The sequence below is a fragment of the Engraulis encrasicolus genome, chromosome 4, assembly GCF_034702125.1.
Source record: "Engraulis encrasicolus isolate BLACKSEA-1 chromosome 4, IST_EnEncr_1.0, whole genome shotgun sequence".
In the NCBI taxonomy this organism is placed as follows: domain Eukaryota; kingdom Metazoa; phylum Chordata; class Actinopteri; order Clupeiformes; family Engraulidae; genus Engraulis; species Engraulis encrasicolus.
The window spans coordinates 51,942,872-51,970,371 of record NC_085860.1 but is presented as its reverse complement, the minus strand read 5'-3'; the positions used below and the strand labels follow the sequence as shown (position 1 = coordinate 51,970,371).

Below are 27,500 nucleotides of genomic sequence, written 5' to 3'. Positions count from 1 at the left end.
TGTTAATTGTTGCTTTGAAGTAGACTTGCCCTTGGGAGAGGTGTTGCTAGGATACGCTGGCTACCTTGTAACAAGGCTAACAGTAGTCGCCCCTCTCTCAGCACTCTCTCTCTCTCCCTCTCTCTCTCTCTCTCTCTCTCTCTCTCTCTCTCTCTCTCTACCTCTCCCTCTCTCTCTCTCTCCCTCTCTCAGCTCTCTCATCTGTTCTCCCCTCTATCTGTTTTTCTCTCTACTTCCCCTCTGTCTATCTGTCTGCTTGGGTGTCTCTTTGGGTGCATTTCAATATGTGAACTGACTCCCCTCCTCGCTGTGTGCTTGTTGTGGCCTTGATCGCATTTCACTGATGCCCCGCCTCCTCCGTGGAGAAAACGATGACGTTCCCACGCGGTCAGCCTGCTGTAGCCACAACAACTTTTGCAGGACTATTCTTCATTCACCATCCCGATAGCAAATGAGAAAATGACATGAGAATTGAGCTTTTGCAAGATATTGAAATGCATTTGTATCGGAGGCTAACTAGCAGAGTTGACGTGGAACGTTGGTAAACCTCCCTCCGATAGCCTCATACAGTCTGGTGCCGTTGGGCTGAGAGACTAGTCTCTTGGCCCAGCGGTATCGTACTGTGTCTCCCATTGCCGGACCGTTGTAGTTGACGAGGATGCAGGTTCGATCCCCGAGGGGGGTGAACAGGTGCAAGATGACCTCCGTCACACATTCTGTTGCCGGTGACGTCATCACAAGGCCACTAGGATGCAAGTGAGCAAGGGAGGACAGGAGTCTGCATATTGGAATCCACCCTTTATCTGTCTATATACAGTACATACATTTCTCCTTCTACAATTCTGTATCTCTGCCTCTCTCTCTCTCCCTCCATCTCTCCATCTTTCTCTTCTTCTGTTCATACCGGTGCTAATGTAAGCTGTTTGACAGTCAAGTTGTGTTTACGAGGTTTATTTTAATCCCCCCATCTCTCACCCCTCCCCATCTTCTGCCCTTCCCTCCATCTCTCTCTCTCTCTCTCTCTCTCTCTCCATCCATCTCTTCTCCTACCCCCCTCTCTATCATTGTCAAATCCTTCACTCCCCCTCTTCTTCCTTTCCCTCTCGCCCCCCCCCTCCCCTCTCCATTCCTCTACCATCACTCATCCATCCCTCTCTCCATGCATCCTGCTCTCTTCCTCCGTCTCTTTTCACTTCCCTCCCTCCACCCCTCCACCTCTCCCCCCTCCCTCGCTCCCCCCATCTCCCTCTCTCCATTCCTCCATCCACTCTTCCTTCCTTCCATCCCTCTCTCCTCTCCTCTCCTCTCCTCTCCTCTCCTCTCCTCTCTCCATCATCAGGATGCTGACCTGGCTCGTCTGCTGAGTTCTGGTTCCTTTGGCAACCTGGAGAGCTTGAGTCTGGCCTTCACCAACGTCACCAGTGCCTGTGCCGAACAGCTCATCAAGCTGCCCTCGCTCAAACAGCTCAACCTCTGGTCCACGCAGGTGAATAGGAAATAGAAACACACACACACACACCAGGGCTTGATACTGGCACCAGCCAACCAGCCAAATGCTGGTTAAACTTGGTTGTGGCTGGTAATAATTGCAGTATCACTAGCCAATTTGGCAGGTAGCTTATTCTATGGTATGACTTTTCAGAATAGCCTATATTCTGCACGTTGCCACGTGTGTAGCAATTGTTTGTATTTAAGTTCAAGAAAAAAACTCAAATACTCTTTCTATTTGTTTGATTTATTTCCATGTAGAAGGCTGTCTTCTTGCTTTAGCACCTCATCTTCTGAGGTTAAATGTACAGCGTCATGATAAAGAAAAAAAAACTATCAAATTTGTGGCTAGTAGAATAGCTGAATGGCTAGTAACTCGAGAAAGCCACTAGCCAGAATGGCCAGCAATGTCAAGCCCTGACACACACACACACACACACAGAGTTTTTAATCTTCCCTCGCTCAAGTTCGAAGACTAATGTTTGTCTTATTATTATGACAGTTGAGTTATGGCTGAGTATAGAAGTGCAGGTCAAGGCTCCTTCTCTTGAGCTAATGCCTCTTCTCCTGTCGTCTTGTCCTGTCGTCTTGTCCTGTCGTCTTGTCCTGTTGTCTTGTCCTGTCGTCTTGTCCTGTTGTCTTGTCCTGTCGTCTTCTTGGTGTCCTCAGTTTGGGGACGCGGGCCTGCGGTTGCTCTCGGAGCACCTGGCGTGTCTGCAGGTGCTCAATCTGTGCGAGACGCCCGTCACCGACGCGGGACTGCTGGCCCTGAGCTGTAAGTCAAACATTCACTACCAACCAGATGTTACTAGGGATGCAAATTATCGATTCATTCATGAATCATTAGTTGATAGCCTTATCGATCGACTTGCGATTAATTGATAAGCGGCGGTTTCCCCTCAAAATCTCAAAGTTTCTCGGGAAAAAAAAACGACTAAATCTAGAAATTTTGATAAAAAATGGAGATAAAATACCACATTTTAAATTCATTCTATTTCAATTCTTTAATCCAAAGGTGATTTAAATATTCCCACTATTCACACCCCTCTTCACACACACTCTTCACATGCCCATTTCACCTGGGTCTCTTGTCAGTTGAATTGTCGATTAATTGCGATTAATGTTTTTTAATCGATTAATGCATTGATCGATTAAAGTCGATTAATTGTTTGCATCCCTAGATGTTACGCATGGAGACACATGCACACACAAACACACATTCATGCATGCACTCACACTCTCTCTCTCTGACATTCACATGCACACACATACATTCTCTCTCTCTCTCTCTCTCTCTCTCTCTCTCTCATTGTCTCTCTCCCACACATGCACCACAATGAGTTAAATGGGTCCTCCCCTGATAACAAGAGACCTTTGCACCGCGTTAGTCATGGGAGTGTATTTACACACATGACGTGATCAGTTCTTCACCTGTACGTGCTGTTGTCTTTAGTGCTATGGGCTGTGTACATTTCTCATGAGTAATCGTCTCCTATTCTCCAACTCTACCCCCCCCCCCCCCCCACCCACACCCCCATCATTCCCTCCCCAGCAATGAAGAGCCTCTGCAGCCTCAACATGAACAGCACCAAACTCACAGCTGACACCTTTGAAGACCTAAAGGTAAACCGCCAAGTTTGTGTGCGTGCGTGCGTGCGTGCGTGCGTGCGTGTGTGCGCGTCACTAAAACACTAAAAGCTAACAGTAGAGCCGAGGTTACTCTTCACTCACATGACCTATACGTACCACATGGCATTCATCACATGACATACGTATACCACAGTGTTATGTAGTGGCAGTACAAATAGGAAGTAAAACACACACTACTTCATGAAGCTTCATGAAGAGTATACAGTGATAGAAAGCAATGAGCGTTATGTACAGTAAATCATTTGTTTAACTAACTGATAAACAACTTAAAGAAACTCCCGCACACTGACCATTTCGCTGTTCTTTCTTTCTAGTCTAGTACCGAAACGTTGTTTATTAGTACCGAAACGTCGTTTATTAAAGAAAGAACAGCGAAATGGTCAGTGTGCGGGAGTTTCTTTAAGTTGTTGCTGAGTGACCCATGGTGCCATCTCCGACGCACCTGGAAGCTGAGGTGTGCGAAAAAAAGTCGAAGTTTAGCTAACTGATGTCTTTTTCTCCTCTGCAGGCCAAACTTCCCAACCTGACAGAGTTCGATGTGCGCTACACCGAGGCCTGGTGAAGAGCCCGCCTCCCTCCTGTTGGCACCTGTCTCCTGCCGCCCCTAACTCCGCCCCTAACTCCGCCCCCCAACTCCTCCTCCTACTCCAGCCCACACCGACACCTTCCAAAATCAACTCATCCACCCCCAACCAGTCATCCACCCACCACCCCCTCCCCTCCACCCCGTTACCTTTCTCTTCCTCCCTCTGCTGTTTGCCCTCTTTCTGTGTTGCATCATGGGAGCACGGGGCGTCTCCATCGTCACCCCCATGGCTCCTCCATGCGTCCACCACTGCCAGTCACTAGAGGGATGCGGAAAGGACGAGGACGAGGACAAGACAAGGTTGACAGGGGGCGGGTCAAGGTGGCATATCTCTACACAACCTTTTTGACCCTTGTGCCCCTCCGTAGTAGGGCACCATGGGACGGACTAATGGGGGTGGGGTGGTAGTTGGGGGTGGGCTACAAACAAACAAGGCCTGAGTTGTCTTTGGATCCTCATTTATCACAAAAGGACCTTTTCTGTGTCTCAACGTTGATCTACTCTATGAAAACATTTTTATCCACATCACTTCACAATGGTGACCGTCTCTCTTTCGTTTTCTTTCTTTCTTTCTTTCTTTCTTTCTTTCTTTCTTTCTTTCTTTCTTTCTCTCTCTCTCTCTCCCCTCTCGCTTCTTGTCAGATTGCCCCAACTATACACCCTACTGTAACTCACATCTCATGTTTTCTGTCATCCAGTGTGTGTGTGTGTCCCTGCCTGTGTGTGTGTGTGTGTGTGTGTGTCCCTGCCTGTGTGTGTGTGTGTGTGTCCCTGCCTGTGTGTGTGTGTGTGCGTGTCCCTGCCTGCGTGTGTGTGTGTGTGTGTGTGTGTGTCCCTGCCTGCCTGCCTGTGTGTGTGTGTGTGTCCCTGCCTGTGTGTGTGTGTGTGTGTGTGTGTCCCTGCCTGCGTGTGTGTGTGTGTGTGTGTGTCCCTGCCTGCGCGTGTGTGTGTGTGTGTGTGTGTGTGTGTGTGTGTGTGTGTGTGTGTGTGTGTGTGTGTGTGTGTGTGTGTGTGTGTCCCTGCCTGCGTGTGTGTGTGTGTGTGTGTCCCTGGGGGCTCGGGAGAAGCCAGAGCCATGATGCTATTCTCATCGGGGGCCTTGCCAAGTCTCCACCCCCCCTATACCACACCAGGCCAAGTCTCCCCCCGTCCGTCCCCACCCTGTGTTGCCAGATTGGGCTGTTTCCCGCCCAATTGGGCTGCTTAGGATGGCCGTGTGTGGGTAAAAATGGCATTTAGCAGAAAAACCCGCCCAATTTTGCCATAGAAATCAATAGAATTGGGCGAGATTTTGTGCTTCTAGGCGGGTTTTGAGCATTTTTTGGTCTGGAAATCATCAGCCTCATCTGGCAACCCTGCTCCCCCCTCCCTCCTCCCTCCTTGGGCATGGCAATCCTCAACTAGCTATATCACCGCCTATGTGAGATGGATGACAGATTGTGCCTGTCTTTATTTTATCTTCTCTTCTCCTACTCTGGTTCTCTCAGTCTCTCTCTATTTCTCCATCTCTCTCTCTCTCTGTTCTTTAAATACTGTCACTCCTTCAGAATCAATTTGTATCAACTTGAATGAACATATTTTTCCAGACATCTCTGCTTTCATATACTGTGTGTTTATATAGAACATATATAGTATATTCATATGTATGTATATGAATATATATGTATTCCCTTCTGACAATTTAAAGCAGACGTTTCAGGGCCCTTGCTCTGCACTGCAGCCTGAGGACAGTCGTGGATTAACTCTTTTTTCGTTTTCTTTCTCTCTTTCTTTTATTGAAGTTTATGTTTTTTGTTATTTTGTTGTTGTTGATGATGTAAAATGGTTTGCTCTTGCCACCCATATTTAAGACAAAAGACTGACTGTAGAAGAAGGTGGTCTGGGACCGCCAGCTGTATTTATGATCCCCTCCCCTCATCTGTCTTTCTTTTCATTGGTTTTTTTTTTACTTGCATCGTCTCTCATCCTCCCCTTCTCTTCTCCCCATCCTTTGAACCCCTGGCCCCCCCTCGCCCCCCCTCGCCCTGTGCTAGTGAAGTTCTAACGTACTTGACATTTACACCAAGATGGCTGTGCGTGTGTATGTGTGCATATGTGTATGTAAGATGGGTGTGTGTGTATACCGTACGTGTGCATATGTGTGTTTAGGATGGTGAATGTCCAGGAGGGCGAGGGGTGATGTGAAGGAGAGGCCGTCTGCTCTGGTCTGTCTATCTGGCTCGGGTGAGAGAGTGCGTGTGGGGGGGTTAAACGTCTCAGCCTCTCACTCTCGTCCTCCCGTCACCAGACGTCTACGGTTCCCGGTTCGCCCCTCCTCCTTCTTCTAGGCCCAATGTATCGTGGCGCATCATGGTTTACTTTCTTAATTATTTTATTTCTAAATCTATCTGTAAGTGCAGTGCAAGCACTTTAGCATTTGGCTTTGCTTTTGTGTTCTTTTTAGACAATGAAAACACTTTTCTTGTTTTGTTCATTTTTGTTTTTTTTATTTCAATACAAATTTTAAAGAAAACCGTTATTTTAAGTTTGTGGACTCCACCCCCTGCCCCAAACCCCAACCCCAACCCCTTGCCTTGCTGATGCAGGAGTTGGAAGCAGACTTGGCCATGTGTATGCATGGGGGGGTTCAGGAGTTAGAAGCAGACTTGGCCATGTGTATGCATGGGGGGGTTCAGTGAGGGTGCGCTTCGGTGTGGTCAACTTCATAGACTGTTCATCTTTGGCCTGGCGAAGCCTGTGGACTAGATATGAGTCGTCAAGAGACGGACGGACGGACAGACAGAAGGACACTGCTACTGTGGAGACACTGACACACGGTTGGCGAGATCCGACAGACAGCTATCAACTCAGCGTTCACATCTGTGGTAACCAAGCCCATTCAAGACTGCTTGGAGGGGAGGGGGACTAGAACTCTTAAGTCCCACCCACCTCCTTCCCCTCATTGGCAGCCTCTGTGAAGTTCCTCTGCTTTGATTGGCTGGCAGGAACTGGCTCCTCCCTGTTTCCCTTCTGTTTTATCGGACACTTGTCTTTGGAAAATGGCAACTCGGACGGACTGGACTGGCCCTGCGTTGAGGTGCCGGGTGCAAATCATGTGCAATTGTTTTTGTTTGCCTGTTTTTTTGTTTTTTTTGTCTGAAGAGTTTGACGTTCTTTGGTACATTTGGAAGAGGCCTGTCCAGTCTATGCTGGAAGCGAGAGAGTTAGTGTGTGAAGTGAAGGAGTATGTGGGAGTGATTTTTTTTATTTTATTTTTTAAACTGGTGTGCCACAAGCGATTATACCACTCTGCCAAGCCGTCCCGCCCCCAAGCCCCGCCCCTCCAGTCTCGAACTGTCACTTCCTGTGTGATGTATATACTCTTGTATATAATTTCTTCCCCTCTCTCTCTCTCTCTCTCTCTCTCTCTCTCTCTCTCTCTCTCTCTCATTCTATCTCTACTGTATGTCCCTCTCTCACTTTGTTCTCTTAGGAACACTCTGATGGGAGACTGCTGTTGCCTTCATTGCGCGTGTGTGTGCGTGTGCGTGCGTGTATACGCGCATGCGCACGCACGTGCATCTGTGTGATCATTCTAACTTTAAACCAGCTGCACTGTAAATTGACTGTTGTGTTCAGTCCAGTTTTATGATATCTTCAGCACCATCTTTCTGTTTCTGTCTAAGAAGACTTTAATCTGTAGCCGTTTTTGTTGCTGATGGGTTATTTTTTGTTATATTTTCTTTTTTAATATTTTACATTTTTATTTTGCATGAATGTTACATCGGTTTAATTACTTACCTACATTTTTTGTGTGACTGCATCTGTGCGTGTGTGCGTGGCCGTGTGTGTGTGTCCAGATTTTTTTATATATAACTGTACGAGAATGATGGACAGAGGGAAAGGATGAGATCACTATGTGTGTGAGGGGGAGAGAAAGAGGGAGAGGGAGAGGGAGAGCTTTCTCTCCCATCCTAAAGCCCCCCACCCCATGCCTATCCCTGTGGTCATTCAGGAGTATGGCCTCTTTTGTGTGTGTGCGTGCGTTTGTGCTTGTGTGCATGCGTGTGCTTGCTCGTGCAAGGCATGTGTATCAAGCACAAATACAAATATGTGTGTCAGTGTGTATGATTGTCTGGGGGTGTTTTCACTCAGGAACTTAAACTTCACACATGGAGAGGCAGAGGTATGCATGACTGAACTTTTTATTTAGCTGTTGGTGTTGAGTGCTCGTGTGGCTATGCTCCCATCCAGTGGACCACTTGTGCCACAAGTCTTGGCGAGGGGTCTCTGTAGGGATGGGGGTGGTCCATAGGACCAGTGACCTCCCATTAACATATCCTGTCATTTATACCAGAAAAATGTTGACATTTCAAGAGTTAATCTGCTTTTTGATAATGCATCAGGAAGTGGGTTTTGGTAAAGACTTACTAGATGATGCATGCTCTCATCTCTCGCTCTCTGTCTGTCTCTCTCTCTCTCTCTCTCTCTGTCTTGTCTCTCTCTCTCTCATGCACACCCACTCACACAGACACATCATACGTTCATCCTGTGGAGTTGAAGATTTTTTTTATGTTTATATATCTATTGCTTTAAGTGTCTCCCCATTCACTTCTCCCTTTGATCCTGTCCTGTCCCTTCCTCCCTCCCGATATTGGTCATATTATAACTTGATAACTTGTTCAACTATTTTTTGTTTGTTTGTTTATGTTATTGGAAGCTTAATTTTTGAGACATTTATATGGTTGAGTGTCAGACTGCGCTCAAGTCTTAAAACGTGGTAAACTAGGGGAGGGGGAGGGGGGTGGGGTGGAGTGGGGTACAGGGGGATGGGGGGTCTGCCTCTTTTTAAGATCCCTTCTCTCCCCACGCTGGGGCAGTCATGTACATAAACACAATACAGCTCCCCTGATTCCTCAAGGGTCATTTTTTGTTGTTGTATTTTTCAGTTCAGTTCAGTTCTTTTTCTTTTTTTTGTTTTCTTTTTGTGTTCTTTTTTTGCAATTAGGATCCTCGGACCCCTTACTTTTCTCCTCCTTCTCTGTGTTTAAAAAAAATGCTTTTACAGCTGGGCTCCTGCTGCTGCTAATCTGTGGCTGTTGTAATAACGAAAAAAAAACCCTGAACTTTCACTGGGGGGGGAGAGAAAAGAATAAATGAAAAAAAAAACACAGGATGTGAAATAATTTCAATCATGAATAAAACTGTCTGTGAATATGTTTGAAGTGTGTGAGTTCTGTGTTGATTTTTTGATGCCGTTGTCGAGACACAAAATGTTAAGTTGCATTCCATGTAGTGTTTTCTAATGGTTGTTAGTGAGTGGAATAGAAAATGGGTGTTGTGACGGAGTTTTGCCAGGAATTGCCAATCCAAACCAAAACAGGCTGCGGCCAGGAGCCCATTTTAGCTAATAAGTGACCTTCAGACGATTTCGCCCAAGGCAAGTAAATAAGGTTATTTTGGTCTGAACGCCCATCTTTAATTCTTGGGAAAAAATGGTCTACATTTATCTATCCAGTTGTTTTTGGTAGGAAGCTGGGAACAGAGACAAACATGCCCCACAATCAGAACAAAAGCGAGAGTTCCCTTTGTGGATGTGGGAAAATACAGCTACACACGTTATATATAGGCATACAACTATACGTGTTAAACACACACGCCCTTGCCGTGAAATGATTGCAGAAAGGTGACAACACTGGGCTGTTCTTCGAGAGGCGCTGTCAAATTTCTGGACCTGTTCACCAGTACTTGGCAGTTACATGCGCCCTAGTAGTGATGTAAATTGTGAAGACAGCTTGCCCTGCCTGCTCCATTTGTTGGTGGATACTGTGTGTGAATCTATATCAACATAAGACTAATTCACTTTGAGGAAATCCAGTTTCAAGCTGCTAGTGTTGTCAGCTATTATCATCTTAATGAAAAGAAGACTATACCAGGGCTTAACACTGGCACCTGCCAACTGCCCAAATGCTGGTAAAAATTGGCTGTGACTTGTAACAGTTTCAGTGTCACTAGCCAATTTGACAGGTAGCTTATTCCACAGTACCTATGACATATCAGAATAAATAAATTTAAGCCAGGGTTGGGGAACCTTTTTCATTCGAGGGGCCACTTCAAATACATCCGAGGGCCCAAGAGCCCTCACAGGGCGCACTATGAACACAAAGCAGGATTTCCCCCCTGCACTTTAGGCCTGTATTAAAGGCAGCCAACTTTAAAACAGACCCCACCTTCTCTAGGTCCCCTGAATATAACTTAATGTCTATAGCAGTGTCATTGCACTGCTCGCTCATTGACTTAAGGTTGTCATTTGCAAAACTTGTTCACACCGCATATACCCCTGCATGACAGAGGCGTGGTTCAAAGTAAGACAAAGTTTATTTTCACACACCGAATGAAACAGAGTGCAATGGTATCGACCATCTGAATTCATGCTGAGCAATAAAATATCACACACACACAGTGAATGAACTATTGAAACAATAATTATCAAGTACAGAAAATGAGACATTCATCATAATAACAAACAACAAATATTTTTTTCCTCTTATTTGGTGGGTTTGTAACTCCCATCCTTGAATAATATGGACCTTTTATTTCAATATGCTAGAAGGAGGGCAGAATAAAGGGCAAACCTGCCTGTAGCTCTAGCTTTATGCATATAATAGGCTCGTTCGTGACGAAGCAGTGCTGCTTTTGCTAGAATTTTCTAACCATAATGCATCAAACTGGCAAAGTGCGCATGCTCGCTGCTTAGCAAAAGCAGCACTGTTTTGTCACGAACAAGACTAATAGTTTGGATTCAGCTGGGTCTTCTATTCCAGGCAGACACAATTACCAAGTTTTTGCCAAGAGTCTTTGCTTAGTTTATCCAGTTGCGTGGTTCCCTAAAAAATAATTCATTCAAATATGCATTGAAATACAGTACATTGCACTTCCATTCATTCTGTCTGGCACCTTATATTAGCCTTCCTCTTGCACCACAGACATCATAAATAATTCGGGCCATTCACATTGAAATGTAACTGTAGGCTGGGCTGACTATTGTACCAAGGTCATCAAAAGCGCCACTGAAATGTGCAGTGAGTGAGAGCTGCAGAGAATGGAGGGGAGCCCTGACTGAAATGATGTGACCTGGGGTCCGTTTCTCGAAAGCGTCTTTGCTATCGTCGTTAGCAAAGTCCTTCGTACGAACGACTCAACTCTCTCTCGACAGCGACGCTCACCACTAAATCCAAGGGAACGGTAAAACGGTCTTAAGACGGTCTTAAGACGGTCTTAAGACGGTTAGCAACGACAATAATCGAGAAACAGACCCATGAACAGCAAATGGTGAACTGTGATGGTTATGGTGATTAGACACATCCTCAGTGATAGTACCTGGAGTCATGGGAGGTGTTCGGGTCTCCCATCCCAACACATCACTTTCATGTGTACAGTATTTACTTACATGTACCTGGCAGAGTACAAGATGTACCGTATTTGCTAGTTCCTCGAAACAGTTCAAACACACAGTAAGTTTATGCCATGCCTGTAGAGAGGCAGTCCGTGTGTGTGTGTGTGTGTGTGTGTGTGTGTGTGTGTGTGTGTGTGTGTGTGTGTGTGTGTGTGTGTGTGTGTGTGTGTGTGTGTGTGAGAGAGAGAGAGAGAGAGAGAATGTTTGTAGTGTGTGTTTGTGTGAGTGTGTGTGTGAGAGAGAGAGAGAGAGAGAGAGAGAGAGAGAGAGAGAGAGAGAGAGAGAGAGAGAGAGAATGTTTGTATGTTAGCGTGTGTGTGTGTGTGTGTGTGTGTGTGTGTGTGTGTGTGTGTGTGTGTGTGTGTGTGTGTGTGTGTGTGTATGTGCGTGTGTTCCAGAGTAAGTATCAGGAGGCTTGGTGTCCTGTCTCAGGAGTAGAACTTGCTGTTGTTGATTTTCTTCTCCTTGATCCTGTGGGGAGACACACAAGAGACGTAGATGACGAGGAGACTGAGCCTCAGTAGACCTCAGTAGCATTGCAGAGAGTCACGATACGGTACAGACTACCCAGGTAACACCGCTGACGTCTGCATCTAACAGTTATTAACAGTTACTAACAGTATTTAACAGTTTATTTAACATTTCACCTCAGAAGACCTCAGTGCACTGCTCAGAGAGTCACGATACGGACAGACTAGACTACCCAGGCAACATAGCTGACGTCTGCAGTGCTGCTGGAAGTGTTTATTTAACATTTTATCTAAAAGCTATTAACAGTTACTAACATTATTTAACAGTATTTGAAGGGACACTGTGTGAGATTTTTAGTTGTTTATTTCCAGAATTCATGCTACCCATTCACTACTGTTACCTTTTTCATGAATACTTACCACCACCATCAAATTCTAAGTATTCATTATGACTGGAAAAATGGCACTTTTCATACATGAAAAGGGGGATCTTCTCCATGGTCCGCCATTTTGAATTTCCAAAATTAGCCATTTTTAGCTGCAAAAATGACTGTACTTGGACCACACTAGAAAATATTAGTTTATTACTTATGAAACTTTCATGTAAAGATGACATTTTTTAATAGGCAACCTAGTTTCAATGAGCAGCATAGTTGCAGTACCTTTTTTGACCATTTCCTGCTCAGTGTCCTTTTAACAGTATTTAACAGTTTATTTAACATTTAACCTCAGTAGACCTCAGTGCACTGCTCAGAGAGTCACGATACGGACAGACTATTCAGGCAACAGAGCTGACGTCTGCAGTGCAGCTGGAAGTGTTTATTTAACATCCTGTACTGTACCAAGCCATCCTGTACTGCATGAACCCATATGCATTTAATGCTTAAAGCTTTGAGGAATTTGGGCAAAACAATGTTGTTTCCTGTTTTGCAAATGATAGGCTATGGGGCAGTACACACAGCAATATGACGGCAGATAAAAACGTGAGTAGCTAAAGTTAGTCGTAACATCTTCAGTGGCAGGAGAGAGATTTACAATGTCAACCTTCTGATCTTAAGCTGATGTGACAACTGTCGTCTGTTACACTTATCACATTAACACTGACTTTTTTTTTTTTTTTTAATTGTTTCTCGTCAGATTTAAGGCGCTAAAGAAATCTATGGAAATGAAACGCAATGAATGGTCTGCTACATCCCGGGAAAATCCTTGCTGTAAAGACAGAATGTTCGTAGGATGTTCGTAGGATGTTCGTAGGATGTTCGTAGGATAGTATCATTGTTCTCCTGACTGGCCCCATTCATTTAGGCCTTAACTGCTTCTTTGTGTCACTGACAAGAAAAGGTGTTGTCGACTAACAACCCCCAGCTGACAGGATACTGGGGAGGAAGCAGTTGGACTTCCTGAACTTTTAGCACTTCCTCATTTGTGACACTGTAAGAGCGGCTGTTACATGAGCAGTATTACTAAGCAGGCCTGTCGCAAAATACAATGCCCAGCCTCACAGTTGGGGAAGGTTCATTTTACAGTATATTATGCTGTGTTTAACCCACGGATCCCACCGCACTCTCGAAAAAAAGAGGTGCCAAACATAAACAAAAACTGTGTAAAATTGAAAGAAAAATGTCTGCCTTACATCCCAAAAGTTTCAAGGGACACTGTGCAGGAAATGGTCAAAAAAGGTACTGCAACTATGCTGCTCATTGAAATTGGGCTGCCTATTGCCAAATTTGATCTTTACATGAAAGTTTACTGAGTAATAAACATATTTTCTAGTATGGTCCAAGTACAGTCATTTTTGCAACTAAAAATGGCTATTTTTGGATATTCAAAATGGCAGACCATGGAGAAGATCCCCCTTTTCATGTATGAAAAGTGCCATTTTTCCAGTCATAATGAATACTTAGAATTTGATGGTGGTGGTAAGTATTCATGAAAAAGGTAACATTATTGAATGGGTAGCATGAATTCTGGAAATAAACAACTAAAAATCTCACACAGTGTCCCTTTAACCATTTCAGGCGTCTGTACATGCAGGAGCCGATCCTGTAGGTGGCAGAAGTGTCAACGGCTACGGTTACATGATGTTTTTAATTCCGAATTAATAGTTCGGAATTAAATAGTTCGGAATTAAAGTTATTTTGCGACGTGTATACATGGCACTTTCACTTAATTCTGAATTAACGTCTGGGGAAAACAAAGCATTTCGATTGGATAGAGGACACACGTGCTGAGCGAGCCAAATAAGGCGTGGGGGTGTGTTCGCCAAACCTCCAGGACCTCTGGGACAGCTAGTCATCTTCAGCCCCAAAATATTTGCTTCAGCTGGGTCACATTTTGTAGCCTGGGCGAAAAGCCGACTGTTGACTCCGTCAATCAGTCTGGCAAAAGCCAAGAGTAAACCGTCTCCGTGGATGGTGGGAGATGGTCTGATCTTACTCTGCCATTTACATTCATTGGAGTTCCGAATTAAAACCCACATTATGCTTTATTAGCATGACTGTTACGATATAGCATCGCAAAAGCATACAAATAACAAAACAAAAGTCTGAATACAGTTACCTTAATCAATCAGTAACGGACCTCGTGGGTGAGTTCTGCGTTACCACTCTCAACTGTTTACTGATTGGCTAAACACTGAGAGAACAGAGCTCGAGGCTTTTGCCAGACGATGTGCGGAGCAAAAATCTTTTGGTGGAGTACATAGGATGGCGTCGCCGCGAGGCTACACATTTTGGCATATGCCCCTGAAATGTGGATCACTTAAAATGCTAACGTTAGCTTACCCGGTTATCTTTGACGAGTGGTCAAAGGGTAATGTTGGGGTAAGTTTGTTATACTACATCAGTTCGTGGTGCATTTTTACATCAAAATATGGAAGCCACAACATTTATAGTCGCTTAGGGACTTTAAATTAAGCAAAACTTTCATGTAGTAAATCGACAGGGAGTCCGGCATTTTTTCTCACGGAAGCAAAGAGCATGGGGTCTTGCGCCATCGCGTGGCCAACGAGCATGCGTGGAATGACCGGAATTGTTGTTAATTCTGAATAAAAGGTTACATGACAGAGGAACGTGTTTATTCGGAATTAAAAGAGGAATAAACCACCCACTTTATTCGGAATTAAGTTTAATTCCGAATAAACTTAATTCCGGTTGGGTAAGTGTTTACATGATGTTTTTAAAGTGGAATTAAGTTTTATTCAGAATTAAAGTGAGTTAATTCCAAATTAAATTTCTCATGTAAACGAGGTCATTGTGGATAGTCAAAGCCATGACTTAGTTCTACTTGTTAGTTTCCAAATTACAAGCTGAGACTCACTTACAAGTATAGTATAGTACTGTCTAGTACATTATAGTACTGTACAGTGTATATTATAGTATAGTATAGTACAGTATAGGGGTGTAAAAATCACGGTTCGGTACGTACCTCGGTTTTTGGGGTCACGATTCGGTACATTTTCGGTACTGTATATATAAAAGGAAAATACATTCAAACTGCTACTTTGGGTCGGAGATTTCATCAGTGTAAGAAAAAGTACTTTTCTCAAAGTCTCACAAAGAACAAGCCTCTACACCAGTATTTCTCTTATTTTCTCTAAGTTATTCTCTCTCAGCATTCTGCATGAGCCACTGCATGTAGTGTAGCAGCATCATGTAAAAACATGAACAGAGTAGCCTGTCATGTCAATCTACCTTTCGGTACAGCACTATTGGGTTCGGTACAAATTAAATACAGTGTACCTTTACAGGCCTAGTACAGTAGAGTACAGTAGAGAGTAATATGGAGTAGTGTGAGTTGAGACTGACTTCTGCTTGCATGTGTCCTGTACAGGTATAGTATAGTATAGTAATATGACTTCTCCATTCATTTGTTACAATAATAAACATTTTACAAGTACCCCCTGCAGTGTGCTCGCGTACCCCTAGTGGTACACATACCCCTGGTTGGGAAACACTGGCCTACAGTACAGTATATGGTGTAATATGGAGTAGTGTGTGAGTGTGCCTTGACTGACTTCTGCTTGCAGGTGTCCTGTACAGGTATAGTACAGTAAAGTACAGGTATAGTAGAGTACTATATAATATATGGTGTAATATAGAGTAATAGAGTAGTGTGTGGGTTATGAGTGCTATGCTAGCATAGAGCAGTGTTTCTCAACAGGGGTGCCGGGGCACCCTCAGGGGTGCCGCGGAAACGTGGCTGATAAATAAATTATGTAATATAATACATATTAATGAGTTAATGCTAGTCAGTGGAATCCTTCATCTGCCATTTATGCACAATAAAGTAAATATAGGTCGCCCCAGTCAGCTGCAACTTCGAGCGTAGGTCGTTTGACATCTCCAAATAGAGTTCTTCAGTAACGCGGAAGCATGTAGTAGATTGTAGTCTTTCATGTTAGCATTTAAGGACTTCCTGGTTCGTATCGGCTTCCGGCCTCCATTGGGAATGAATAGGGGTAAATTTCAAATAAGCTCCGAGTGCAAGCACGCGCTTAGCGAACCCCCGCAAACTGTCGAGGGTGTTAAAAATAGGCTGTAGGTATGACATGGTTGATCATTTTGTGTCAAACTTCGACATAAATACGATGTTGCGTCCAAATGCTAAACCCGGAAGCTTTTGGCGACTACAGAAGCGGCGCCTGTATCTAACGGCATGTACGTGCGGAAGGTTGTACCCATGGCAACCAAAGGAAAGTATGTAGTTCGGAAGTTTTAATGATCAGAAAGGGGTTAGCAATATTGAATTATAATCGTCATGATTCAACATGTGAATACACCAACATGATGATACGATCCGTTCCACTAATGAGAAAGGGATGCGGGGACACGCTAATGTTCGTTGTTGCCGTGCAACTTATATTTTTGCCAAACCTGAATCTCTATGGCGTTTTGCAATGTAAAAAATCGCCATCGAACCGGAAGTCCAAACGCCGCATACAAGTTGACGTCAACGCTGAAGAGCTCTATGTGTTACTTTTCTAAGCTTTTGTGGTATCGGATGCGAATCATGTTACAGCTTGTTGTCTTGGGGTGCCTTGACATTTTTCATGAATTTAAAGGGTGCCTCTCTTAAAAAAAGGTTGAGAAACACTGCCGTAGAGTACTATATAATATATGGTGTAGTATAGAGTAATAGAGTAGTGTGTGTCTTGACTGACTTCTATAGAGTACTATATAATAATATATGGTGTAGTATAGAGTAATAGAGTAGTGTGTGCCTTGACTAACTTCTGCTTGCAGGTGTCCTGTATCTTCATGAGTTGCCGCTCGTTGGTGCTGAACTCGCGTATCAGGTCGTCCCTGCGCGTGGGGTCGTCGCGGTCTCGTCGCTGCAGGTTGGTGTGCGACTCATACAGGAAGAGCTCGTTACTTAGCTCCGCCTGTCGCTTACGCAGCTGACTGGACGAAGAGTACAGCTCCTCCTCCGCTTTCTAGCCGGGACGACAAATACACACACACACACACACACACACACACACACACACACACACACACACACAGAGGTGTTTACGGTAAATACTGTAGTATACACACACACACACACACACACACACAGAGGTGTTTACGGTAAATACTAATGAGGCCACACCAATTTAATTTGTTGGTTCTCGGATTCGCCGCTTGTATTTTGTATCAAAATGAAAAAAAAAAAAAAAAAAACAGTTTCAATACCCCAAAAAATTAAATCGCTTAAAAAAACCCGAAGACTGCATGTTTTCATGAACGGAGAGGTGTCTCTTTAGTAGTTGGAGGTCATGTGACGTAGAGAACCAATAAAACCACTCCTTTCAACATGCCGATTACGACTAGCGAATCAGGAAACGCGTTACATTCAAATGGTTTTACAGACAAACATGCAATGGCAAGTTGAAGTCCCTGTGGGTTAGCAGTAGCAGCGGCGAAACACAGTATGGCTCTTAGTGGAATTAGTGGAGTGGGATAGCAGTTTTAAAAAAGTAAAACAACAACTATGGTCCCGCTTGGAGGAAGCAACCCCCCGGGTTACCCGTAGCTTAATTTCTCCCCCTTCCTTGTTCACAGGCAGCCCGACGTTTCAGAATGTTCGACTTCGCTCAACTATCCGAGTTCACATGTGCCAGCGAGTTTTGTGTTCTCAACCAGGCGAGTTTTGCAACGGAGGAGAGAGTTACTATCACAGTAAAAACAGCAAAATGACTTGAGGATATTTTAAACACGAGAGAGTCACAATCACGGGGAAAAACTAAATGGCTTGAGCGGATATTAAACATTGCCACACAAAAACGCAGACGGGTGCGGATAATTGCCCGTTTCAGCCGTGTGCAGAGCTGGCCAAACAACAGGTGACGCGCTAGTCTGTCGGGACTTCTGTGAGAGTTTTTAGATAGCGACTAGGGCAGGCTACATACTGCCTATCAGTCGGCAAGGCATCGTTCATGCACCCCGAGACAGCACGAGAGAGAGAGAGAGAGAGAGAGACTGAGCGAGCGAGCGCACTAGTGCTGTCGTGTCTGTTCGTAGCGCTTGCTAAGAAACCACACTCATGCAGAGCGCTCAAAAACGGGGAAATAGACAAAACCCAATTCACCTCAGATTCCACTGTAAACATAGGCTAGGCTATTTGTGCCTAATGATTTTAAAAATTATGACATTTTTAGCAGGGTTTGTTTAAAAAAAAATCCATCCATCCATCCATCCATCTATCTTCATATTGTAACTCTGTACTTGTGCCGTGTGCGGCTGGTATGTTGATCTTACTTGTCAAACACATAGCCTACTGCCTAAAAGGCTACTAATTTGGTCTTTTCTACCAGCCAAACTGCTTGTAGTCAAGATGTGTTAGTTAGGTAGCCTACTGTCATGTCTTTTATAAAGAGCACATTTGGAAGACTAGTCTATAGCACATGAAATGCTCCAGGTCTTTTAAAATAGCCTATAGCAACAATATAATAATAATAATAATTGTTATTATTATTATTATTATTGTTGTTGTTGTTGCTATTATTATTGCTATTGTTATTATTTTAATTATTATTTTTTAAAGCTGAGGTGCGTGTGTGTATGGGGTGGTGAAAACATTTGGGTGCACATACATTTTGTGCTGGTGCACCTAAAAAAATTTTTAGGCGCACCAGTGCAACCAGTGCAAAAAGTTAGTCTGGAGCCCTGAAGTGCCAAGAAAAAGTCAAGAATCTGAATCAGATTGGACTGTTTGTTTTGTTAAAATTTAATTACTGTAACTTTTTCTGTTACTAGTAGTATTTTGTGCACATTCTGTACTCAAAGAAGAGTGAGATTACATTATTTTTGGTCTTTTATTTTATTGATTTTGAGACTTGTGCTTGTTGGTCACTGTTGTAAGTGGTCTAACATTCTAAAGTTGTACTTTTATAGCTTGTAATTCCATTGATATGGTCACAATGCTGTATTTGCTGTCTTGTTCAATGAAGACTGCGGTTTCAGACTGTTGAATCATCTCAGTTTATTCAAACCAGATTAATATAATAATTGCCCTATGAGCTAATTTTGTGCCTGGTCTATTTGGCTGCCTTAATTCCCTTCTACACTGTCCTTCTCCATGTCCAGGTGTTTGCCTGTCTTGCACCTTCCTTTGGAGGTCCATGTGAGGCTGATATACAGGTGGTATAACATAACAGTCCCCTTATTACATCCGTGGCATTACCACACGACTAATTTTTTTTTTTTTTTTTTTTCGCCCTCTCGCTTCAACTTTTTCCTGAAAAAATCCGAGAACCAACAAATTAAATTGGTGTGGCCTGATATAATAATCTATACGTATTGATGAATCGTTTCTATTGCCGACGATCGAATCGCATCGAATTGTATTGCATCGTAGGGAATAATCGTGGAAAAGAATCAAATCGCTGCCTTGAGAAATCGATATGAAATCGTATCATCATGGACAGACAGACACATGGCATATGAACACATATGAATATCTATCAAGGCGTGTGTGTGTGTGTGTGTGTGTGTGTGTGTGTGTGTGTGTGTGTGTGTGTGTGTGTGTGTGTGTAGGCTGTTGTAGACATGCTCACCTCCACCTTCTGGATGTCGACGTACACCAGTAGACAAGCCAACTCTATCGTCTCGTTGAAGCCGTTCTTCAGCGGTACTGAGCGATAGCCTACAATAGACACATTATAGTAAAGTATAGTAGAGTGAAATGTATTAATCCCGGAGGAAATTCAGGTGTCTAGTAGCATACACACATACAGGTTCATTTACACATATGAAACATTCACCTATTTAGAGTCTCTCAGTGCAGTAATAGCACAGGGATTTCAGAGGTACTCAGCAGTAGTCTACAGCAGAGCTATTCAAATGGCGGCCCTGGGGCCAGATGCGGCCCTTGGACGGCAAGGTTCTGGCCCCCACAAGCCCCTTGAAATATGGAATTTAGAGATAAAAGTACAGGTTCCGCATCGAGCTGACACGGGACGTTAAAATGCAGGAAATTAAACCTAAGAAATGCAAAACCTTCTGGGGGAGGACCCCCACACCCCTCACCTCAATGAAGTGTCACATATTTTTTTCATTGACAGTTTTTGTCAGTTGTTGGCCCCTTTACTGGGAGGAGTTTGAAAAACTGGCCCTCGTTGACATTTACTTGAATACCCCTGGTCTACAGACATATGAAGGTCCAGAATGTGCTCGCTGTATGACTTAACTTGTGTAAGTGCGTAACTGAAACATGAAACATGCAGTCTGACACCTGTCACCATCGTCTGGCCCCATTGTCTATGCCAGTGGTTTTCAACCTATGGGCCGGGGCCCTCTGGTGGGACCTGGAAGTATTTCAAGTGGGCCTTGAAATCATTTTCCAAAAATAATAATCATATTTTAGTGTTGCTGTTTTTCTGAGTTGTATTCTTAATTGGGTCAGAGGTGATCCAAAAACATTTTTGACAATTTCGACTGGGCCCCAAGTTGAAAAAGGTTGGGAACCCCTGGTCTATGCTGTGGAATCCACAATTGGCATTCAAGCCAGTTCAAACCGTTTTAACTGCATGTAACAACCCAGTGCAATTGTTACTATGCTGAGCCAACTAAAATGACTCAAGACAAGAAATGCACGGCCGGTGTTCAATCTAGTTTACTCGGCTAAGCTTCATGTACATTGGTATGTTGATTTACGTACAGTTGCCATACAGAATGTCTTTTCTGGTCCATGCCACGTCTGAGTGCACACACACACACACACACACACACACACACACACACACACACACACACACACACACACACACACACACACACACACACACACACACACACACATGCACACACGTATGCTGCCCGAAGTGTTTCTACAATATTGTGCCAAGCAGGCGACTGACATCACGCAAACATTGAGATGCACGCACCAGACTATAATTTGGTGTGTGTGTGTGTGTGTGTGTGTGTGTGCACTGCACACGCACGCGTGCATGTGTGTGTGAGTATACCCTTCAGAAATCATCATTAGACGCTGAAGAAGGGCTCTGCCCGAAACGCTTGTGGCCGAATTAACAAAGAAAAAATCAGAAGAGTTCTGCCCTTCGCTTCCTTCATTCATCTGTTTTATTGTGGAATTCAGCACCCGGTTAACAACTGTTACCTGAGCGTATGTAATAGACATGCAGCGGATCCTGATTTTTAGGATCTTGCGCATACCGGATCCACTGCTTAAGATCCTGACGGATCCAGAACCGGATACCGGATCCTACGGAAGGGTTGAAACACATAGCCTACTCGCACACGCGGGCTCTTTTTATTACGTTGGCTCAAACTATTTTTAAGACTCATTGGCTTACTGCCACACTGCCTGCAACGGCCGCTTCCAAAGGACTTTCACTCCATGCAGTGATTGGGGTTGTGAAAGACTGACTGAAAAGCCTAGGCTATGTAAAAACTAGAGATGCACCAGGTCCTGATTTTTTAGGATCCTACCGGATACCGGATCCACTGCTTAAGATCCTGCCGTACCCTGATCCTGTGAAAAATCCTATTATCCTGCTGGATCCGGAACCGGATCTTGGATCCGGTGCATCTCTAGTATGTAATGTCATGTACAAGGCGATAGTGTGAGCGAGTCTCCTCCACGTTTGAGTATACCCTTACCTGAGCCTATGCCTTTGAAGGGGGAGGTGACCGCGACATCACACAAACATTGAGATGCACTCACCAGACTATCATTTGGTGTGTTTGTGTGTGTGTGTGTGTGTGTGTGTGTGTGTGTGTGTGTGTGTGTGTGTGTGTGTGTGTGTGTGTGTGTGTGTGTGTGTGTGTTTGCACTGCACACCAGGGCTTGACACTAACTTTTCCGCTTTTATCCAGCTATTCTACTAGCCACAAATTTGAAATTATTTTTGTCTGTATCGCTGTACAGCTAACCTCAGAAGATGAAGTGCTTAAAACAAAAAGATGAGTGCATGGGTTTCTACATGGATATAAAACAAACAAATAGAAACTGAGCTTTTTCTTGAACTTGAACACAAAGAATTCATACACCAGGGGCAAATTGCAGAATATAGGCTATTCTGATATGTCATACCATAGAATAATCTACCTGCCAAATTGGCTAATGGCACTGTAATTGTTACTAGCCACAGCCAAGTTTTACCAGCATTTGGCCGGTTGCAGGTGCCAGTGTCAAGCCCTGGTGTGTGTGTGAGTATACTGTACCCGTACCTGAGCGTATTCCTTTGAAGGGGAAGGTGGCCTGGGCCAGGAAGTTGGGGTCGGAGAACATGTCCTCCTCGTTGACCACGAAGCGCAGGAAGGTGAGCTCCGGCTCCAGCACCGTGAAGGTCACCGGCTCCGGGGGCGCCGGCCACACCGGGTTCAGGCCGTTATCAGCTGCAGATGAGATGACACACCACACATCACACACGTACAACACACACAACACATATCACACATGTAGAACACACAGAACACACAGAACACACAGAACACACATCACACACGTAGCATAACACACACAGAACACACATCACGTCACGTCACAAGGCACGGCGTGGAACGTTATCAGACAATTAAACTTAGCGCCAGCTATTTTAATGAAATAATCAAATAAAAATAATAGTAAATAAAATCAAATGAAAAACAACAAAATAATAAAAATAATAGTACTATTGCCATGACTTGAAAAAAAACAAAAAAACACCACTCACTTCTGACGATGGTCTTGAACTTGCTCTCGTCCGTCTGGCCGCACAGCTCGATCTCCACGAAGGGGCTCACGATGCTGCGGCCCAGCTTGGGGAGGTGCCTGGCAGCAATCACCTAGGATGGAGGGATGAAGGGATGATGAATGAATGAATGAATGAATGAATGAATGCTCCAGCAGGTATCTGGCAGTAATGATCTATGGCAGGGGTGGGGAACCTTTTTCATTCGAGGGGCCACTTCAAATTCATTCGAGGGCCGTTAAAGTCCTCCGAGGGCCGTATTATGAACACAAACCAGGATTTCCCCCTGCACTTTAGGCCTATATTGAAGGCAGCTACCTTTAAAACAGTCCCCACATTCTCTAGGACCCCTGAATATAACTTAATTGTATTACAAATGTAATTTCTAATATACCTTTATTAAATACGTCACATTTCATGTGAAGCTGCATAACATTAAAATCATATCGGGGGCCGGATAAAACGACCTCAAGGGCCGAAAAGGGCCCTCGATACAGAGGTTCCCCACGCCTGATCTATGGAAATGAATGGATGAATCAGAGATGTGGACTTGTGACTTGTGACAAATGACTCTGTGCACTGTGATGGTGTACTTCAAAGAAACCGTCTGTTATGTGCCACTTACCCCTATATAGTGATGGTGTACTTGACAGCAGTGTTTCTTATCCATACTTTTTCTTTTATTGCGCGTTGCGCCACAACGCCCCCCATCCATACTGTGACTGTGTTGTGTCTTCTCGTAACTGTACTGTGATGGTGTACTTCACAGAGATAATCTGTTATGTGTTGTGTGTCTGTCACCCCTACGGTGATGGGGTACTTGACAGAGGTGCTATGTGATGTCTTCTGATATGTCTCTTACCCGCACTGAGATGGTGTATTTGACTGTCGTCTTGTGTTATGTTTCATTCTTACCCGCACTGTGATGGTGTGTTTGACTGTTTGTGTTTCTTACCCGCACTGTGATGGTGTGTTTGACTGCTGTCCTGTGTTGTGTTTATGTGTCTTACCCGAACTGTGATGGTGTATTTGACTGTTTATGTTTCTTACCCGCACTGTAATGGTGTATTTGACTGTTGTCCTGTGCTGTGTTTCTTACCCGAACTGTGATGGTGTATTTGACTTCTTCTTACCCGAACTGTGATGGTGTATTTGACTTCTTCTTACCCGAACTGTGATGGTGTATTTGACTTCTTCTTACCCGAACTGTGATGGTGTATTTGACTTCTTCTTACCCGAACTGTGATGGTGTATTTGACTGTGGTCCTGTGTTGTGTTTCTTACCCGAACTGTGATGGTGTATTTGACTTCTTCTTACCCGAACTGTGATGGTGTATTTGACTGTGGTCCTGTGTGTGGGATCGTACTCCTCGTCTCTCATCATCTCTGGCTGCAGCACGTAGCCAGTGTAGCCGTTCATACTGAAGAGGGCGCTGTTGAGCTGTGTGTATTTATCTGGAAGAGAGGGCATGGTAGGCACATTCAGTACAGTTGTTAGTTAGGGCACATGGAACACAGTACGACACACACACACACATACACACACACAAACACACCCACACAACTACCGTATGCACACACATGTGCGCACACTCACACACACACACACACACACACACACACATGCACGCATGCACACACACCAATGCACACAAACACACACACACAGTACAGACAGACACACGCACAGGGGTACACACACAAACACACACACATGCACGCACGCACATACATCAATGCACACAAACACACACACACACACACACACACAGTACAGACAGACACGCACACACACACACAAACACACACACACACACACACACACACACACACACACACACACACACACACACACACACACACACACACACACACACACACACACGCGGGTGCGCGCGCACACACACACACACACACACACACACACACACACACACACACACACACAGACACAGACACACACACACACACAGTACAGACAGACACGCGCACACACACACACACACACACACACACACACACACACACACACACACACACACACACACACACACACACACACACATACAGGGGTGCAAACACAAACAGACATACAAACCACAGATAGAATGCTGTGCAGTAAGGCTATTGGATGACACACCCTCTGTACAGTATTTCCATCCACAGGTTGACCTTTTTTTCCTTTCCATTTCTGCACTGCTCTTACAAGCTCACAGGCAGCTTAAAGTGATACTGTCCCATTTTTTCAATAAACATGGAGTCCTATGAGACCAGCTGGCGGCTAACTGGTCTCATAGGACTCACTATTAGCTTAACTGGCAGCTTAGAGGTAAAATTTGCTCTGCCATACCCAGAGAACAGTTGGAAGTACAGGAGAACGGTAAAACTCAAGGAGAGGTGTAAAATAAGCTTATTTCCAAAAATGGGACAGTACCACTTTAACTCCACTGTCTCCGCTGTGTACTTTGTAACTCCCACTCAGACCTGTGTCTATACACTCCTCGCCATATAGTGGAAAAAACATAATCCTCTGTCTAACCGTCAACCCAGACCAAAGTAAAAATATTTTATACATAATCCTCTGTCTAACCGTCAACCCAGACCAAAGTAAAAATATTTTATACATCATCCTCTGTCTAACCGTCAACCCAGACCAAAGTAAAAATATTTTATACATAATCCTCTGTCTAACCGTCAACCCAGACCAAAGTAAAAATATTTTATACATCATCCTCTGTCTAACTGTCAACCCAGACCAAAGTGAAAGTGTTTTATGTCTGTGACGGTAGACAGTGTTGCCAGATTGGGCTGTTTCCCACCTGCTTAGGATGGCTGTGTGCGGGTAAAAATGGCATTTTGCTGAAAAATCCGCCCAATTTTTGCCATTGAAATCAATAGAATTGGGCGGGATTTTGTGCTGCTAGACGGATTTTGAGCATTTTTTGGGCTGGAAATTACCAGCCTCATCTGGCAACCCTGACGGTAGATTCAGACTTCCCGTGTCTGTGACCTAGTTAGGGCCAGGCTCCGTATAGAGTCATACAGCGTGTGTCTAGAGCAGTGTTTCCCAACCAGGGGTACGTGTATCACACTAGGGGTACGCGAGCACACTGCAGGGGGTACTTGGAAAAATTAAATTTTAACAAATATATGGAGCTTAGTCACATATGGATGGAGAAAGTGATATAGAACTTGACTAAGGGGGTACTCATGGCACAACGAAAATGCTTGGGGGTACACAAGACAAAAAAGGTTGGGAAACACTGCTCTAGAGCCCCATACAGAGGCACGCATGTATAGGAAACACATCTATGCAGTTTGTTTAGGGCCCCGTGCACTCACAGCTTGCAAAATGTAATAAATAAAAATGATTTCTTTAAAAAAAGTATAAATGTACAGTAAAGATCAGTGACTTCTTTTTCCACAGTTAGTTTAATTAAACCATTACTATCTTTGTTTCACTTTTTTTCTAAATAGGTAGGATTACAGCAGTAAAAAACTACCAGCACTGCACACCAAGAACACTGTATGAATACATGTTCCAGAATCATCACCCCTCATCTTGCATTCTATAATTTAAATGACTCCATATGAAATCTAAGTAGATGAGACTTTCATCCTACTGGGCCATTCTTTAGTGAGACTGGCTGATAGCGGATGATCATGAGAATGCCCTCTGACCTGCGGTTTGGAAGTTGAGCGCCACCATGTGGCAGCCGTTGAGCCAGAGCGGGTAGGGGTCGTAGTTGGAGGAGTCCATGCGCTGGCCCTTGGGGTAGATGCGGCTCAGGGCCTTGCGGTTGTAACGCAGGAAGTCTCGGGACCTGCTCTTGGACGGAGTCTTGTTCTCCACAAACGAGCGGATCTCCTGGAACGTGTACTTCTCTGGGGAGGAAAAAAACCAGAAATTAACATTACAGTCTAGTCTTGTGCAGATAGGTCCGCCAGTGGGCCCGTCCGTTCTAGCCAGTGGGCCCGTTCTAGCCAGGCCGTGCCCTCCTAGTGACTGACGCAACACTTTCAGCGTTGCTACTAGTCAGGTCAGGCTCAATGCAAGTACTTTCTGAGTTCCCGCAAATATACGGGAACTCCTCCCACTTTGTCGATAAGCAAACAACCATAAGCAAACCAAGGGAGGCAGTTCAACCATGTCGCTTGGGAAACGTTAATGGTTATGCTCTTGGTCAGACCAAGTCTCGAAGAGATTTGAACGTCGATGGGTAATTCAGGCTAAGCCCGTTCACCCTTTGCTGAAAAGACTCAACTACGTCATGACAACATTGCTATGACTTTACCCAGGGAGTATTCCAAGGACATGGTGAAGTAAATTAATCTACAGGAAGTGGGCATGGTGAAATGATAGATCTGACCACAGAATCTCTAACAGAATTACTAAATTATAATGGTAGAAGACTCCATTGACACCCATTCATTTTGGACTTAGGTAGGATTAGGGTTAGCCAGTTGTGACTAGTAGCTAGTTCCGTGAGTGAACACCCCCTGATCTGACTTAGTTAACCTACAGGAAGTGGACATGGTGAAATGATAGATCCATAGAGGTAGAAAATAACACTAGAGGTGACCCCGCCCCCCCTTTTTACGGCAATCTGTAGCGGCCATTATCTGTAGGTAGATCAGAGAAATGGAAATTAATGGAGAACGAGGCTCACCTCTGTCAACAATGGCTTAATCATG

The 27,500-nt window shown here is 44.4% G+C and overlaps 2 protein-coding genes across 3 annotated transcripts in view; one reads left to right on the top strand and one right to left on the bottom strand.

Moving 5' to 3' along the window:
* Positions 1-3,855, top strand: part of cmip (c-Maf inducing protein) — a 52,300-nt gene extending 48,445 nt beyond the window's left edge. The window contains 4 exon segments of the mRNA XM_063197683.1: positions 1,340-1,486; positions 2,158-2,263; positions 3,041-3,111; positions 3,647-3,855. Of these exon segments, the coding sequence (XP_063053753.1) occupies positions 1,340-1,486; positions 2,158-2,263; positions 3,041-3,111; positions 3,647-3,700 (378 nt within the window). The 3' untranslated portion in view covers positions 3,701-3,855.
* Positions 3,856-11,493: 7,638 nt separating this feature from the next.
* plcg2 (phospholipase C, gamma 2) overlaps positions 11,494-27,500 on the bottom strand; it is an 84,596-nt gene continuing 68,589 nt past the window's right edge. The window contains exons 26-33 of one of the 2 annotated variants that reach the window (XM_063197681.1): positions 26,487-26,690; positions 24,124-24,260; positions 22,788-22,899; positions 22,303-22,470; positions 19,668-19,756; positions 16,861-17,063; positions 15,056-15,093; positions 11,494-11,630 (exon numbers count right to left, since the gene is read on the bottom strand). In XM_063197681.1, coding sequence (XP_063053751.1) covers positions 11,566-11,630; positions 15,056-15,093; positions 16,861-17,063; positions 19,668-19,756; positions 22,303-22,470; positions 22,788-22,899; positions 24,124-24,260; positions 26,487-26,690 — 1,016 coding nt within the window. In that variant the 3' untranslated portion in view covers positions 11,494-11,565. The remainder of the gene's footprint in view (positions 11,631-15,055; positions 15,094-16,860; positions 17,064-19,667; positions 19,757-22,302; positions 22,471-22,787; positions 22,900-24,123; positions 24,261-26,486; positions 26,691-27,500) is intronic. The other variant, XM_063197680.1, reaches the window with a different exon arrangement.